Source organism: Tripterygium wilfordii, chromosome 8 (genome assembly GCF_013401445.1).
Source record: "Tripterygium wilfordii isolate XIE 37 chromosome 8, ASM1340144v1, whole genome shotgun sequence".
NCBI classification, from domain to species: domain Eukaryota; kingdom Viridiplantae; phylum Streptophyta; class Magnoliopsida; order Celastrales; family Celastraceae; genus Tripterygium; species Tripterygium wilfordii.
In genome coordinates, this window is record NC_052239.1 from 1,718,973 (window position 1) to 1,734,591 (window position 15,619).

A 15,619-nucleotide genomic window follows, 5' to 3' on the forward strand; every position below is an offset into this window, starting at 1 on the left:
CGCGATGATTCCACTAAAGGGCAACACCCACTCTCAAATCTTAACAGGAAATGTTTCTCGGGGGGTCAAATCAGAGAATTGGGTTGGTTTAAGAGTGTGTTGTGTTTTGACCTCCTCTTGTAATGAGGTGCATTTAAGCGAGTTTTGAAGCTATGTTGTAGTGGGTGATGTGAGTCACAAGGACAAAAAGTATTTGGTCCATTACTAAAAGCATGGAGGGGAAGATTGTATATTTATGAATTTATTTTTTGTGAAAGTGTAAATAAAATATTGAAGATAAAATTAGGAAAAAAAATTGTGTTCTGTCGTTCAAAATGCGATCAATTATGTTGCTTTACAAATGGAAGCAATTCCTTGCAATTTCAGCTTTGAATTCACGGGATATAACTTAATGCTTTGCACAAGGAATACCTTAATGCTTCGTTCAATCAAACACTTTTTTGTCGGAACTCAACAGTGTATGTGTTGGGCAAGTGCAAACATACCGCCAAACGCATTCAATGTGTCAGCGTTTCCTATGATCCTAACGACTTAAACGTCGTCGTTTAAACTTTAAACGAACCAAAAAACGAGAGGAAGCGCTTTGGCTTCATAAATCAAAACAGTTTCGCGGCACGAGTATAGCGAGATGTCAGAGTTGAAGGAACAAACCCTAGGAGATGAGCAAAGACCAGTCAATCAAAACCCTAACCAAAACCATGACCAATCGCATGAATGGGAGACAATGGCTCGAGCTTGGATCTCTGCGTTCCCGGAGGCCAAAGCAGTGAGTACTAGCGAAATTGAGGTATGGATCGACTCAAATCGTGGCTCTTTGCCTGCCGATCTTCAATCAATGCCGAAATCCGACCTCGTTGACAGGCTTCTGTCTATTCAAAATTACTTTAGATTTCCCAATCAGGTATTTATTTATAACAACGCTCGTCTCTTCTAGAACCAAGAAATTTTATATTTTGATTCTGAATCTCTTAGTAACATTCTTGTATGCTTCAATCAGTTCCCCTTTTTTTGTGTGTACTAATGGTTTGCTTCGCGGGCCTTGCAAAACCGATATGTAGCAGTTTTTGAAATTGTCTGCGTTGAGTGACAATTGTCTATGTGTGGAGCAAGAATTGGGCAACTAAGCGTGTTGTGGGCAGAGGTTACACTGTTTGTATCTGGAAATTGCGGAGTCTATTTTAGTGAACATTTTTTTCTACTCATTGGGAAAGATTGGGAATTTCGCATGACAAGCAGTGTTCTGTAATATTCTTACTCAGAGGAAGTGTGTTGTATTTGATCTGCTGTGCTACCTATAGGAGCAGTTGGTGATCATATTCCTCCAGATGCACTGCAATCTTGAAATTTCTTCTTATCATGGCAGGTAATAGAATCAAATCAGGTTGAATATCAGAATCGATTTCAACGAACTGATCAATGGATTCCAGTTTATTCCTGGCTGGAGTCTCTAGATAGAGAAGAGGTCGTCAAGTCCAAAGATATTTCTGACTGGCTAACTGCGAACCCAGAGATCAAAGAACAGCTGTGCTCGAGACATTCTCGATACCATTTGATGCACTACATTAAAAAGTGCCATTTAAAGATATTGAAGAGAAGGGAAAAGAAGAAGGTACTATATGATTCTAATCTTAGTTCTATTATTGGGTAACCTTCCTTGTCTAAGAAGGCTTAGATACTTGGGGACAGCGATGTTGTCAAAGGCTATACTTTTCTTATGGATTTTTTATGCTAAAAGTTATAAAACTTGAAAAGTGTTCAAGCTTCTATCTATCAGAGCCTAAACATGGATGTATTATGAAATGTTGTGTTTATCGACAAATTTTACTGCTTCCTTCATTCAATGCTGCTTCATGGTATTCTACTAACATCTGTGGCTTTAACCTATCATCTTCTCCAGCAACCCAACCTATCAACTTCTCCAAAGGTTCAGACTACTGTTGCAAAGGCAAATCAACCAGCTCCACCACCATGTATGGCTCCTACAAGTGAGAGTTTGATTATTAGTTTTTGTTATATTTGGATGTTTAGTTGAAATGAAGCAGTAGTTCCACTTACAGGAATTTGAAAGCACGGACTCATTATATACTGGTGCCATAAAATAGAGAAAACAAACAGTAATATGTTAAATTATTTTCTTTGAATGATACTGTCTACCTAGAAATATTGCTGGGTTGTGAACATGTATCTTTGCAATTTACATGTTATGCGGCTTTATTATGTTCATCTTATATTTGAGTTTAATCATGTTTGTTCTCATTTTTGGACTAACATGCTTTATATATTTGGGAACTGCTGTTAATGTAAGAAATATTGACATGTACACTATATTCAACAAGTAATGTTCTTTATCAATTTTATGTGTTTGTTAATGGTTGATTGCATATTTGCATGTCATCTCATTGGTTTTTGGCTGTTATGCAGATAATCCTTTGAGCAATTTTCCCAAAGATAGTGACGTCTATGTTGCTAAACGAAAAGAGGCTTTACAAAAATATGAGATGTAAGCCTAATAATTTACACGTCTTTATTGGTTTGGTTGAATTTACTATTTTTTAGTTTGCTTACTAAGTACTTTTATTAATTTTTAGTTTGTTGGAGCTGGAGAGAAAGCTCTCTCCTCACTTCTCCAAGCGTCAATGTTTGAACAATTGAAGCGATCCGGAAAGGAATTGTACTGCCTTGACTGATAGATGTGAATTAGCAGAGGCTTCAAAGCTTGGTGGATTGTATTTCATTACTTTGTAAGTTTGTATATAACTAAGAATTTTTCTTAGAATCCTCCAAGCTAACCCTTCTGACTTTTGTCAGGGTATAGAAGAACATTTTTCATGTTGGTTCTGACGAGCATTGGATTTTTATCTATACGAGTTTCTCTTCTCTTATATGGTTATCATTGAGAGCAGGGCAGATGTGCTCCAAGCTTCATTTTTATTTTTATAGTTCTGGCTGTGGTTCACCCTAGGAGAGCCTCCAACTCCAACAACTATCCATATACGCTCCATACTAGATCTGACCTACCTCCTCTACGTTCTTGATAGCTCATCTTTGTCTTAGTAGAGTCTTTTCGTATCATGTTTCGGGAATCTTCTCCGTTACTTAGAAAAAGTGAGCCACCTGTTCAGGCACAAGATACTATTAGAAATCCATCATTGGTAGAGCTCCTGAATGGCATTGGCATCCAGATCCTGAAATTCTTTATGGTTATTTTGAAAGAATAACGTTTATTTATATGGTTTGGTCAGGCCGGGAGACTCTTGGCTTTCACCGAACCGGGTTTCAACCGTATGTAAAACAATGGCGGTTCAGTTTTTCAAAAGTAAGGAGAAACGGCGGCGTTTAGTATGGTTACCAACGGGACCATTTTATGATACGCACCGTTTTTGGTTGTCACTTCTGTACCAATCAAGCCGTGCTTGTGTTTCAGACTACCACAACTACTCAGGCGGATTTTTCGATGCCGAGTTCTGCCGGAATCGATTCTTCAAAGCCGCTCTGTATCTCAAACTATGAAGATAAGACACGAATCGTCTTCAATAATTACATCGACAGCCAGACTGGACCAATATCTCTTCCTAGTTGTCGAATTCAAATCTCTCTCGGAAAAGCTACCTTCTGTAATACTGATATCAGAGGTACTTTTTTGGGCTCTTTTCACAGTTCGTTAGTTTGGTTTTAGTTCATTTTGGACATGGAGATCCCTCTTTTGCGTTATCAAAGCGTATCTTTGGATCAGATTCAAGATAGGTGTAGGAGCTTCCATTTCTCGTTCTCTGATCGAAACGATTTCAAGTCAAAAAATTTGCTATCCAAGTATTGTTTCTTGTTTTCTATAAGAAAATTCAGGAACCCATTTGATAAAATCCGGTTTTCTATGCTGGAGCAAGGCCTAAAACCACGGCCAAAACCACATGATTCCAAAGTAAAACTTGTGGCAAACGAGGAAGCTGTGTCCAAAGTAAAACAGATCAAGAAACCCAGTGTAGCCCTTTGTAGTCAAATAAAGAAGTTGGTTTTCTGTGCTAGGTACAGAGAGGCGTTTGAATTGTTTGAAATTTTGGAGATTGAGAGAGGATTTGATGTAGACAGTAGCACTTATGATTCTTTGGTGAGTGTATGTATAGGTTTAAGATCAATTAGAGGAGTGAGGAGGGTGTTTAATTACATGATCAGTAATGGTTTTAAACCAGATCAATACATGCGCAACAGGGTGCTTCTCATGCATGTTAAATGTGGAATGATAGTCCAAGCGCTAAAACTTTTTGATGAAATGCCGGAGAGGAATTTGGTTACATGGGACACAATGATTTCAGGCCTTGTGAATTCGGGGTCTTAATGAGGCATTATTTCGGTTGTTTCTGATAATGTGGGAGGAGCTTTCTGATGTTGATTCCCGCACTCTTGCCACAATGATTCGAGCATCTGCTGGGTTGGGATTTATTTCGGTTGGAAGGCAGTTACATTCGTGTGCTTTGAAGATGGGTGCAAGGGATGATATGTATGTGTCATGTACTTTGATTGACATGTATAGTAAGTGCGGAAGGATTGAAGATGCTTATTGGGTTTTTGATGAGATGCCAGAAAAGACCATTGTGGGTTGGAATTCAATCATAGCAGGGTATGCACTTAATGGTTATAGTGAGGAAGCTTTAAATGTGTACTATGACATGCGTGATTCTGGTGTTAAACTGGATCATTTCACATTTTCAATGATCGTAAGAATATGTGCAAGGTTGGGTTCATGAGAACACGCCAAGCAAGCTCATGCAGGTTTAATTCGTCATGGTTTTGGGTCGGATATAGTGGCAAATACTGCGCTTGTGGATTTCTATAGCAAATGGAACAGAATAGAATATGCCCGTCATATTTTTGACAGGAAGCCCTGCAGGAATGTTTTGTCTTGGAATGCTTTGATTTCTGGTTATGGCAATCATGGCCGGGGATCTGAGGCTGTTGAAATGTTTGAGCTGATGCTTCGTAAAGGAATCAAACCCAACCATGTGACTTTCTTGCCGTCTTATCTGCTTGCAGCCATTCAGGTTTATCAGAACATGGGTGGGAAATTTTTCATTCAATGAGCTCGGAATACAATGTCTAACCCCGCGCAATGCATTATGCATGTATGATTGAATTATTAGGTAGAGAAGGGCTCTTAGATGAAGCCTTTGCATTGTTAAGAAATGCTCCTGTGGAGCCGAAGCCAAATATGTGGGCTGCCTTGCTAACCGCTTGCCAAGTTCATGGCGATTTGGAACTTGGGAAACTTGCAGCCGAGAAACTTTATGGGATGGACCCTGAAAAACTGAATAACTATGTTGTCCTTCTGAATTTATACAACGGTTCTGGGAAGTTGAAGGAAGCTGCTGCTGTCCTCCAGACATTAAAAAGGAAAGGCTTGAGAATGCTTCCAGCTTGCAGTTGGATTGATATTAATAATCAGCCGCACTACTTCCTTTCCGGCGATAGAAACCATGTCCAAACGGCAGAGATTTACCGAAAAGTGGATGAACTGATGCTAGAGATTTCAAAACACAGCATTGTTTCTCCGGAAAAAAATCTTCTACCTGATGTAGATGAGCAGGAAGAGCGGATATTGAAGTACCATAGTGAGAAACTGGCAATAGCATTTGGGCTCCTCAATACTCCACATTGGACACCATTGCACATAGTGCAGGGCCATCGGATTTGCAGCGATTGCCATAACTCAATTAGGTTAATAAGTAGGGTTACTGGAAGGGTAAATGTTGTTAGGGATACGAGCAGATTCCATCATTTCAAAAATGGTGGTTGCTCATGTGGGGATTATTGGTGATAGTGATTAGTGAATAACTTCTATAGTGATTAGTGTAAGCGTATACTGTACACGAAATTTTGTCATCAATAGAAGGGTTTTTTCTTTCTTTCATTCTTTATTTTCAGCAGAGTGTTGGTTTGTTTCTTGTCTAAGAACAATGAAATGGCTTTTTTATTCTAAGTTGTAAGCTTTTTACCCATTCAAAGTGTGACATGAAAGATTGCTGGTTGGCATGCTTTCTTGTAAGTCAATCCCATGTATTTGAGAAGACGGAATTCTGGGTTTCTATTGAATGAGATTTGTGCAAGTATACAAGATGCTTGGATATCTTCAGTGAGGTCTGGTGAATTTCATAAACTTCTATAGGAAACTTGCGCTGACTACAGGTAAGATCGGATCGAAACTCATGCAGAAAATAATTTAAATTAAATTTGATGAATATCCTAATACAGTAATAATCCCTTCACCCTCAGAAGTTATTACCTTATCATGCCCACATTTTCCTTGGGCCAATGGTTCTGCTTTAGTTTTTCCTGTAATATTGTGCTTTCAAATCTTGAGTTATTAAAATAGATCATGAGAATTTGCCAATTACATCATACTCTGAGTTGTAATCATGTCAAAATATTGCCTAATAATGATTTTTTATGATTAATTATATCTTTAATTTAGTGTTATTATAATCAAGCCTAGAAGAAGATTGTAGATTTTCTCGAGAAAATTATTACTCCTCAGAGCCCAGAGGCATTAAATATTGCCTAATTATAATTAACATCAATGTATCCTCCTTCCATTGAGAGGAAAAAAAAAACGAAGGTAGAAATTATGTTTGACAAACATGTTTCCTGCTTTGGAGAGACTTTTGCATCTAACTATCAAAATATCCTGCATCCACATCCTTCCATGGCTGGACTTTTTTCAACACAAATTTTGCAGTGATTACTGGACCAGCTTTATCGAATTAAAATCTCTAGTTCCCACATCATAATCAATCATACAATCATGACCAGCAAGATTTCAAGGAATGGTAAGAACTTTCAAGTATAAAGAGAATCAATCTGTTTGTCTTTTTACAGGTTCAAAGAAGGAGAGTCCGTAATCCCCAGTCATATTTCTTGCGTGTTAATTGGCTTTGTTCCTGGTTGGAATCAGTGCTTGAAAACTATGTGGTGGTAGTGGACTATTAATTTGTAAGTTGTAATCAATATAGAAGAGTCCATAACCGTGATTGGGGGTAGGCCCAACACGGTCCAATTTGTCGGGGGGAAACCATAGCGTATATGCTGTCTTTTCCGTGCTGTTTGATGAAAGGGTGTGGCCCAGCATTATCAGACACACGTCCTATCAAACGCATCATAAATATATAGCATTTGATCTAATGAATTAAAATTTTTTTTTGTTTAAAACAAAATTAAATTCATCATAATTATAATTAAAATATTGAATGTTTTGAATTTATATATGATGGTTTAATATTATTATGGCCTTTTAATGTTAAAATTTTTGTTTTCAATAAAAATAAAAATCCAACACAACACATTTATTATTTTTAAAAAATAAAATAAAAATTTTTAGACCCAAAATATTATTACAGCGAGGTCTGTTGTAATAATCTTACAGCGGGCCCCAGCCTCTCAATCGGTTACCCAATCAGATTGCCCGCAACCTACTGTACACCAGCTCTCTCTCGACTGTCATCAAGCACGATAGAGGAGTTCTGAGTTCCGACTGTTCTCTCGTTCTAAAATTTTGCTGTTCAACAGTTGCGTAATTTCGGCCGGCCAAACAGTTTGGTGCCTTCAGTTGCAGAAACTGAAAACCCCAATAACGTGGCAGCACCAACAACATCATCTCCATTGGATCCGATTTTTGGTTCCTCTCCCTCTGGCGTACGCGGGCAGAAACCCTAACATGGATTGTGAAGGGGAAGGTATGGCCACAACTACTAAGAGTATTGGAGATGGTGGGGAGGACCGGGTTTTGGCTACTGCTCAGCAAATCATGAAGAGTCTCAACACGCCTAAGGAGGTCCGTGAGGATATGCTCTTGATCTTCTCTAGTTTTGATAATCGCTTGTCGAACATCACCGATTTGATCAATAAGGCTGAAAAGGAGGACAAATCGTCCTCCCAGTCCCGTTTCGATGCTGCAGAGAAGGTCATCTTCAGCTGGGAGGAGTCTTGCACGGAGTCTTCCCGTCACTTGGTTCCTTGCTGGGAAGATTCGCCGGACGAGGCCGCTGAGTATCTGACAGCTGTCGACGATATCCTCCAGCTTGTCGAAAATTTGGCCATCACTTCCGATAACGACATGATGGACCGTGCTGAATCCGCCATCCAGGTGGCTATGTCTCGATTAGAGGAAGAATTTCGTCATATCTTGATTAGGAACACTGTTCCGCTTGATTCTGAACGGCTATACGGCTCAATCAGGCGGGTTTCACTCTCTTTTGCTGCCAATGATGGGGACATTGATGAGGATTTCGAGAGTTTCGAGGAGGTTGATAGTGAGAGTGGGCGTTTTCATGGGAGGGGAGCGAGTTTGGGCGATGATGTGTGCGTGGATTTGATACAAGCTGATTCTGTCGTGGAGTTAAAGGAGATTGCGGACAGGATGATTAGGTCTGGGTACGAAAAGGAGTTTGTTCAGGTTTATAGTAACGTAAGACGTGATGCTTTGGATGAATGTTTGGCGATTCTTGGTGTTGAGAAGCTGAGCATTGAGGAGGTGCAGAAGGTTGAGTGGAAGTCTTTAGATGAGAAGATGAAGAAATGGATACAGGCAATCAAGATAGTCATCACGGTTTTGCTGACTGGTGAAAAAAGGCTTTGTGAGCAGATTTCTAGCGGGTCGGAGTCTGCAAAAGAGGTTTGTTTTAATGAGACCGCAAAAGGGTGTGTTATGCAGTTACTGAATTTTGCCGAGGCAGTAGCAATTGGAAAAAGGTCCTCTGAGAAACTTTTCAGGATTTTGGATATGTATGATGCATTGGCAGATGTGCTACCTGACTTGCAGGCAATGGTTACCGATGAGTTTCTGTCTAATGAGGCTAAGGGAGTGCTAGCAGGTCTGGGGGAGGCAGCTATAGGGACCTTCCTTGTGTTGGAGAATGCTGTGAAGAATGAATCCTCGAGGAAGCCGATGCTAGGGGGCGAGATTCACCCGATAACCCGTTACGTAATGAATTATATTAAGTTGCTTGTGGATTATAGTGATACTTTGAATTCACTTTTGGAGATTGATGATGGTGAGCAGGATTTATATAAAAATGATGATGGGAATAAATTGCAGCAAGAGAGCATGTCCCCCTTTGCTTGTAGGTTGTTATCATTGATATCATTGTTGGAGTCCAATCTCGAGGAGAAGTCGAGATTGTATGAGGATGGGGCAATGCAATACATTTTCTTGATGAATAACATTCTTTATGTGGTACAGAAAGTGAAGGACTCTGAGCTTGGAAAGCTTTTGGGAGATCATTGGGTTCGCAAGCGTCGTGGACAGATACGACAATATGCGACAAGTTATCTTAGAGCTTCTTGGAGCAAAGTGTTGTCTTGTTTGAAGGATGAAGGTATAGGTGGGAGCACTGGCAATGCCTCCAAGGTGGCTTTAAAGGAAAGGTTTAAGAATTTCAATGCAAACTTTGAGGAAATTTATAGGATTCAGACAGCTTGGAGGGTCCCCGATCCTCAACTTCGGGAGGAGCTTCGAATATCTATTTCAGAGAATGTGATCCCTGCCTACCGTTCGTTTATGGGGAGGTTTGGAAGTCAGCTTGAGAGTGTAAGGCATTCTGGGAAATACATTAAGTATACACCTGAGGATTTAGAGAGTTATTTGCTGCACTTGTTTGAAGGATCCCCTGGTGTTCTAAACCACTTGAGAAGAAAGAGTACATAGGAAACAGAAATCTTGTAACTGGTAAGGGTCTGGTCCTCATTAAGGATGAGTTCGAACTTATTTAATGTATCTTGATGTATGTTTCCTATGTTGTGGGTGTTAATGCCATAAGCAGAGGTTTTTATGAAAGTTAACTGTCTTTCTTCAACATAATGTATCGAGTCTTTTACATGTGTTATAGACTATAGCTTTTTGCATGTGTGGATTATGCCATAGCTTTGTGTATCTTACTTCGTAAATCACCATTGGCATTGAGGCAATATGGTTGCAAATTGCCCTTATGGCAATGGTTAGTTGTTTACTTAATTTACTTCATCGTGTTGTATGTTTTCATCCGTGAGTGAGAGAGAGGAATTAAGTTTTTTGAAGTTGAGGTTTTAACAAAATCCGTCATAGCACATGGCCAATTCTCAAGTATCTTGAGGTTTCTAAAGTTTGTTCTTTTTCTTTACGTTTTCGAGTTTTTTTAGGTTATAAACTTTGCATCTCATCTTGGCTTCAGGTACATTTTGTTTAATGATAAGTTTTGTTAATATCTTTGTTGAATGTTCACTAGCTGCCGCTGAACAAAATCCTTAGAAGCAGCTATGGTTATTAAGGGAAACTCTGCATCTTGGCATTGTGGTTGTTGCTGCAGATTTCTTGGTGAGTATGATTTTCTGAAAATATAGTAAGGAGGAGTTTCTGAAAACTCTTTTTAACACTATTTGAATGATAATAGGCTAATAGCTCATTAGCTATCTGTCTGGAGGCAAGAATTTACCATCGCAAGGCATTCCACATGATACGAGATTTGTTGGTTGCTTTTGCTCTATTCACAGCACTAGGTCTCAGTTTCATTTACTTGAGCCTCGTACTTTCTTTACTTGCAGCTGAACTTAAGATTTCTTTGTCTAATTTTATGATCTGTTTGATGGTTCATATCCTTCATTTTCTTCTTTCTGACGGTTTACACTGAAATGAAATCTATAATCGCAGAAGTTGACATACTTGGCACTTGCATTATTCCTTTTCAGGATAAATTACACCCCCTTCTTCTCCCATGCTCCATGATTCATCGTACTCTCTTAGCGCGAGTTTGAGTTTGAGAAGTTTCCTCTCACGTTGCAATCGGTCACAATCGGCACTTTCCATAGACTCAATAATCTTATCAGACAACAGACATCTGGGATTTGTCCCTTTCTTGGAACTCAAAACATTTTAGGTGTAGAATGGTCCCACTAAACTGGGTAATTAGAAAACAAAATGGGTACAGGTAAATGGTTAGCAAATGTGACCAAAGAATGCACTTTGTCTTTTGCTGAAAACACAAGAATCTAACCAGTTCGATCCTTCGTGGATGGGTGCTACTGCTCTGCTTCTACTTGTCCATACCACCATAATAACCTTCTAACAAAAATCTGACCCTCATTGATTGCCTTGTTTGCGAGCCTTGTTAACGATGAGCGCGAGCAGATAGATGCATGTGTCATGGACCTACACCAGCCCACTTGGTCCAGAGTGGCGTTACTTGGCGTACTTATAATTTTACCCAAACAGGCCACTCTGGGCTTGTGTTATGGACCTGCCGCTGCCCCTTTGGTCCAGAGTGGCGTAGGCCCATTTTTCTACATTGGCCAAACTTTCCATTGCGGGTTATATTTTGTCTGGAACGAAGTATGTGGATGCGGGGATGGACAGGGTATGCAGTAAAATAATTTAGGAGATTTCTCTGTAATTTGAGTAATTTTTATTTTAAAGTTAATATAATTTATTTTTTTAAAAGTTAATATCTCTGTGATTATTTTTATCTTTTAATACCTCTGTGATTATTTTTTTTTTATCTAATTTAGCTTGAGATTGGGAGGGTAATAATTATTTTTCATGTATTTATTTTACTTTAAAAAATCTCATTAAACAGGTAAATTTGTAATTTGCATACGTAATCCCAAAAAAATCTCCACATCGGGTGACACACACTGACGTAAATATAGCGAAATGGGATCCGGTGGCCACTCAACAAAGCCCTTTTGGACTCGCAAACACTTGGTTCTCTCTGTAATAGGCTACTAAACAAGGGTTTTGTCAGGCGCCATGGAGGTCTCGTCTTCCCAACCGTCCGATTCGAATCGCACGGTTCATGGCGCTTCCTCTCTCCTTGCCAACCTTCCCTCTCGCGGTCTTCTCTCCTCCACCGTCCTCTCCTCGAATCCGGTATTCTATTCTTCTTCTTCGCTTTCTCCCTTTCTTTTTTGTGCCTTTGGGTTTGCTGTTCTAATAATATTAGAGTACGGTGTCCTTTTGGTTTCTGATGAAATGTGTGAACAGAAGTTTGGAATTCGAAAAGTTTCTGTTAAAATTTGTCACTGGGAGTGAAAATTTCACTGAAAGGAATTGAAGCTCCAGCGTTAGCAAGATTTGATTTATCGTTTACTAGAAACGGAAACAGAATGCCTGGTGTGATATTGCCTGGTGTGATATTGATTAATAAATAATTTAACCAAACAGGGGGCCTAGAGTTTTAAGTCGAGATTGATGAATCTTGAGATTTCACATTAGTAGTATTTTTTCTGGATCCATTAAAACAGAATTTTCCCTTGCTGTGGTAAATATTTGATGCATAATACTTTAATAGTATGATACATATGTCAATATGAGTCACTTCCAATAGTTGCATATCCAGATCTAGAACCCTAGCTATTGACTTGACATTCTAAATAGTCTATTAATTTAGTCATTACTTATGAAGAGATGAAAAACCTCTTCATAGCATATGACTTTTTTTGGTATAGCTATATTAGTAAGGATTTGAGCAGGTGATTAGACTGTTAATGTCCTTATAAAGTTGTTAAATAGAGTGGGCGGGTTACAGATTGCTTTGGTTGTCTTGTGCAAATAAATCTAGTTATTGGCTCTTTGGCTCTTTGTAATTATAGTTGCTTACATTTTGTGTGTTGTTAGAGGAAAGGGAAATAATGAATATATGTAAGAAAGAAGGGATAAGCCCCATTTATTGATACTGTAGTGATGTACTGGTCTAGATGAGAACTCTCCAGATGCAAGAGGAGATAAATTGTAATAATCCATTCCTTTTGGTTTGGGTCAAGCGGAAAGACAATTGGCCATGCCCCCTGTACATATCAAATGGTTTTTTCCATCAGTTTTTGCAATATGACATATTTTCATGCTTGCAAAAGAAATTGAACGTAACAGTCTTGTATCATGATCACGCTTTGTCATCATTACATTTACAAAAGTTTCCTAATAGATAGGAGACCGGGATATCTTACTTGTAATCCTGAAAAGGGGTGCTTGTGAAGCTCCTCAGGTTTTCACGGTTTCCTTTCTCTCTGGAAAATTGCATGGGAAGAAGTCAACCAGTTGATGAGGACAGCTTCTGAAGAGTTTTGTATCCATTAATTTTGCTGTTTGAGTACCATGTATTTGCGCTCTTCATTTGGTGCATGCAAAAGTGTTATTGTGAATCTTTTCCTTAAATTATAATTACTTTTGGTGTTGAATTAATTAGGAAGTAACTTGAAGTCGTCATGCTGAAATTACTAGTCTGTCTTTACTGTTCATTTTTTCTTGCTTTGCTTTCTGATCTTACAGTTGTACTGAGATATACATGTATCCAACATGTCTAACATGGAAATATTCCCTTCTACATTCATTTCTGGGTTCTTCCCTTTTTGGTATTAAGATAGCATTTGTAGTTGCAGCTCTAATGCAATTGTTATAGTTCTTATGCGTGTATGTTTATTATTTATGGTTATGTTCGTTCCTTTTTTTCCCCTGGAACTGTTGTTTATATTTTGAGAAATATGCACAGGGCGGGATGCGAGTTTATATCTGTGAGCACGACACATCACCCCCAGGTCTCTTCAGGCTTTTAATGCTTTAAATTTCATGCTTTTTTGGGTTTGCAGCATTAATGCCTTCATGGAGTAATTCTCATAGCTTTAAATTCTTCTACTATTGCAATTGGGAAAAAAATTTTAAAAGTTTTTTAAAAACAAAGGGATGAAATAGCTCAAGAGTTCAGAGTTTCTAGAGGGCAAGATTTCTGAATGTTCATGACATATTTAGAACTCATTGACTGTACCACTGTTAGGAATTGTAGGAATTTGCTTAGAATTTCAGAAATCTTGGATTTTAAATGAGAAAATTGTGTTTCAGCCTGATGATAGGTCAGTGAATAACAAATAACAATTCGCGGTATTTAAGCAATAGAATTATGTGTTTAACTCTTAAATTTATTATAAAGTCGATGACCATGCATCTATACCTGCTTATTAATAATATTGGAAACATGCGGTAAAAAAATTAATAAAAAATTATGCTGTCAAACTAACAGGTCAAATGAGATATTGAGGTATGGATTATTTCACTTGCATTTAATAGGAAGCAGAACTTAAAGTATGCAAAAGTTTATTTCATAGCTGCTTGGAGCATGTTCTGATGATATACTTGTGTTTTATTTAGATATACAATCTCTCAGATTTTCAAGGACTGCGAATTAGCTTTCTATTGATAATTGGCATTGAAGTTAATTTCTTTTCAGAGTTTGGAAGTCCTGACTCCCATTACTTGTTTAATCAGAGGGGCAAAATATCAAGACAAACCAGCAGAATATACTGATTAGATCGCTTACTCTTAAGAAACACAAGGGCGATTCCAGTTCAAGGGATGCAAAGGGTGCAGCTGCAACTGATGGTCCTAGAAAGAGGTATTGATTCCAGCATTCATAGATTGAGATTATTTTTGGAGTTTGATGCTACTGCTGCCATACATGGCTTCATCATAAACTTCTACTCATTTTAACAAGTCTTGTTTGTAAGCTTGATTTTTTTTGTCCTGCATTATTTTTGCTGGATGATCCTTTATAGCAGGCACGTCGTTGCCTCTGGATATTTGATCATGTTGAATTCCCTTAAGATTTGCATTTTTTTTCCCTCAGGGCTGCTGATAGAGTTGTAGACGGTAGAGCTGCATCTAAGAAAGCCAATAGTCAAACCGGTTCTCGACAAGGTGAATTCAATAATTTCTTCTGTATTAACAGTTTGGTGTATATGCGTCCCCTTTTGTTGTCCAGCACATTTAATTTCAAATGTAGAGACCAGTTATTATAACCGAACTAACCTGTAAAGACTTAACTGATTGCCATGTCGCAATTAGGGTGCTATAGGCCGTGGCCTTTTATTGCATTTTAGTGTGTCTAGCTACTTTGAATATGGGTGATCTTGTTACCTTTGTTATTAGATTGAGATTTTATTTGCTTTTGGCCATACAGAGGGGTCCAATAGCCGTGCACCTGAGAAAGACTTCCATAGTTTGACAGTGGAGAGGCTTCGTGCCATTCTAAAGGAACGAGGCCTTTCAACCAAAGGGAGGAAGGTAAGTATTGAGGCAATTCACCTTTAAACTTTACTTATGTAGTCAGAGCACCCATCTGATACCTGCTTAGTGGTCCAGAATGGGCATCTGCCATTTGTTTCATTGGCTTCCTGAAATCCAATGAAACTTGTGTGATTGATTATTGCTGCTTATCTGTCTTCGCTGATGCATGCTCAATTGTGCAGGATGAGTTGGTTGCTCGACTGCGAGATGCAGCTAATTAAGCCCCGTTCAGAAGGCGGGGATAAAATCTGTTGTTCCTGGGATGTAAAATGGTCAATGAAATGTAGGTGATTTTGTGGTGGAAAATGGTCAATGAAATGTACTGTAGATGTAATGTTTTGTGAAACATTTTTGGATGCCTTCTGGTATGGTTAATATACTTTTTAAGGTATTTGTTTTTCATGTGTGTATATATTCTTTTTCTTCTAGTACTTGCATATGATCATATAACTGGTTGTCCGAAGATATTGAGAGGGAAGATTTGAATAAATATTGAGACCTTATGTGGTAGCCATTTCAAATATATTTTGGTTTCTCTTTTAGCTTAGA

General features: G+C 38.5%; 3 protein-coding genes and 1 pseudogene across 5 annotated transcripts; all 4 read left to right on the forward strand.

Moving 5' to 3' along the window:
• Positions 1-579: 579 nt before the first annotated feature.
• Positions 580-2,882, forward strand: LOC120003332. 2 transcript variants are annotated; one of them, XM_038852281.1, is made up of 5 exons: positions 580-901; positions 1,364-1,609; positions 1,898-1,985; positions 2,422-2,500; positions 2,589-2,882. In XM_038852281.1, exons 1-5 carry the CDS (start codon positions 629-631, stop codon positions 2,650-2,652), a joined length of 750 nt encoding a protein of 249 aa, XP_038708209.1. In that variant the 5' UTR covers positions 580-628; the 3' UTR covers positions 2,653-2,882. The 2 variants fall into 2 exon arrangements, with proteins under 2 accessions (XP_038708209.1, XP_038708210.1); XM_038852282.1 differs by having other exon boundaries at positions 581-901; positions 1,898-1,970.
• A 140-nt stretch (positions 2,883-3,022) lies between these two features.
• LOC120003331 lies at positions 3,023-5,899 on the forward strand (annotated as a pseudogene).
• Positions 5,900-7,439: 1,540 nt separating this feature from the next.
• On the forward strand, positions 7,440-10,612 carry LOC120003886 (exocyst complex component EXO70B1-like). Of its 2 annotated transcripts, XR_005469392.1 has the most exons (3): positions 7,440-9,712; positions 10,248-10,336; positions 10,413-10,612. XR_005469392.1 is itself a non-coding variant. In XM_038853027.1 (2 exons), exon 1 carries the CDS (start codon positions 7,703-7,705, stop codon positions 9,689-9,691), a length of 1,989 nt encoding a protein of 662 aa, XP_038708955.1. In that variant the 5' UTR covers positions 7,440-7,702; the 3' UTR covers positions 9,692-9,712; positions 10,248-10,612. The 2 variants fall into 2 exon arrangements, 1 of the variants encoding a protein (XP_038708955.1); XM_038853027.1 differs by having other exon boundaries at positions 10,248-10,612.
• A 1,070-nt stretch (positions 10,613-11,682) lies between these two features.
• On the forward strand, positions 11,683-15,584 carry LOC120003887. The gene is made up of 6 exons (XM_038853028.1): positions 11,683-11,884; positions 13,503-13,548; positions 14,273-14,399; positions 14,631-14,701; positions 14,964-15,067; positions 15,253-15,584. Exons 1-6 carry the CDS (start codon positions 11,765-11,767, stop codon positions 15,289-15,291), a joined length of 507 nt encoding a protein of 168 aa, XP_038708956.1. The 5' UTR covers positions 11,683-11,764; the 3' UTR covers positions 15,292-15,584.
• Positions 15,585-15,619: the final 35 nt, after the last annotated feature.

What these genes read in the sequence shown, in the direction of transcription:
- LOC120003887 (XM_038853028.1), top strand. Translation starts at nt 11,765, where the DNA reads ATGGAGGTCTCGTCTTCCCAACCGTCCGATTCGAATCGCACGGTTCAT. An exon ending in GCACGACACATCACCCCCAG is followed by an intron (nt 13,549 to 14,272) that starts GTCTCTTCAGGC and finishes TTGTTTAATCAG; the next exon opens with AGGGGCAAAATATCAAGACA. An exon ending in TCAAACCGGTTCTCGACAAG is followed by an intron (nt 14,702 to 14,963) that starts GTGAATTCAATA and finishes TTGGCCATACAG; the next exon opens with AGGGGTCCAATAGCCGTGCA.
- LOC120003886 (XM_038853027.1), top strand. Translation starts at nt 7,703, where the DNA reads ATGGATTGTGAAGGGGAAGGTATGGCCACAACTACTAAGAGTATTGGA.
- LOC120003332 (XM_038852281.1), top strand. Translation starts at nt 629, where the DNA reads ATGTCAGAGTTGAAGGAACAAACCCTAGGAGATGAGCAAAGACCAGTC. An exon ending in ACCATGTATGGCTCCTACAA is followed by an intron (nt 1,986 to 2,421) that starts GTGAGAGTTTGA and finishes GCTGTTATGCAG; the next exon opens with ATAATCCTTTGAGCAATTTT. An exon ending in GCTTTACAAAAATATGAGAT is followed by an intron (nt 2,501 to 2,588) that starts GTAAGCCTAATA and finishes ATTAATTTTTAG; the next exon opens with TTTGTTGGAGCTGGAGAGAA.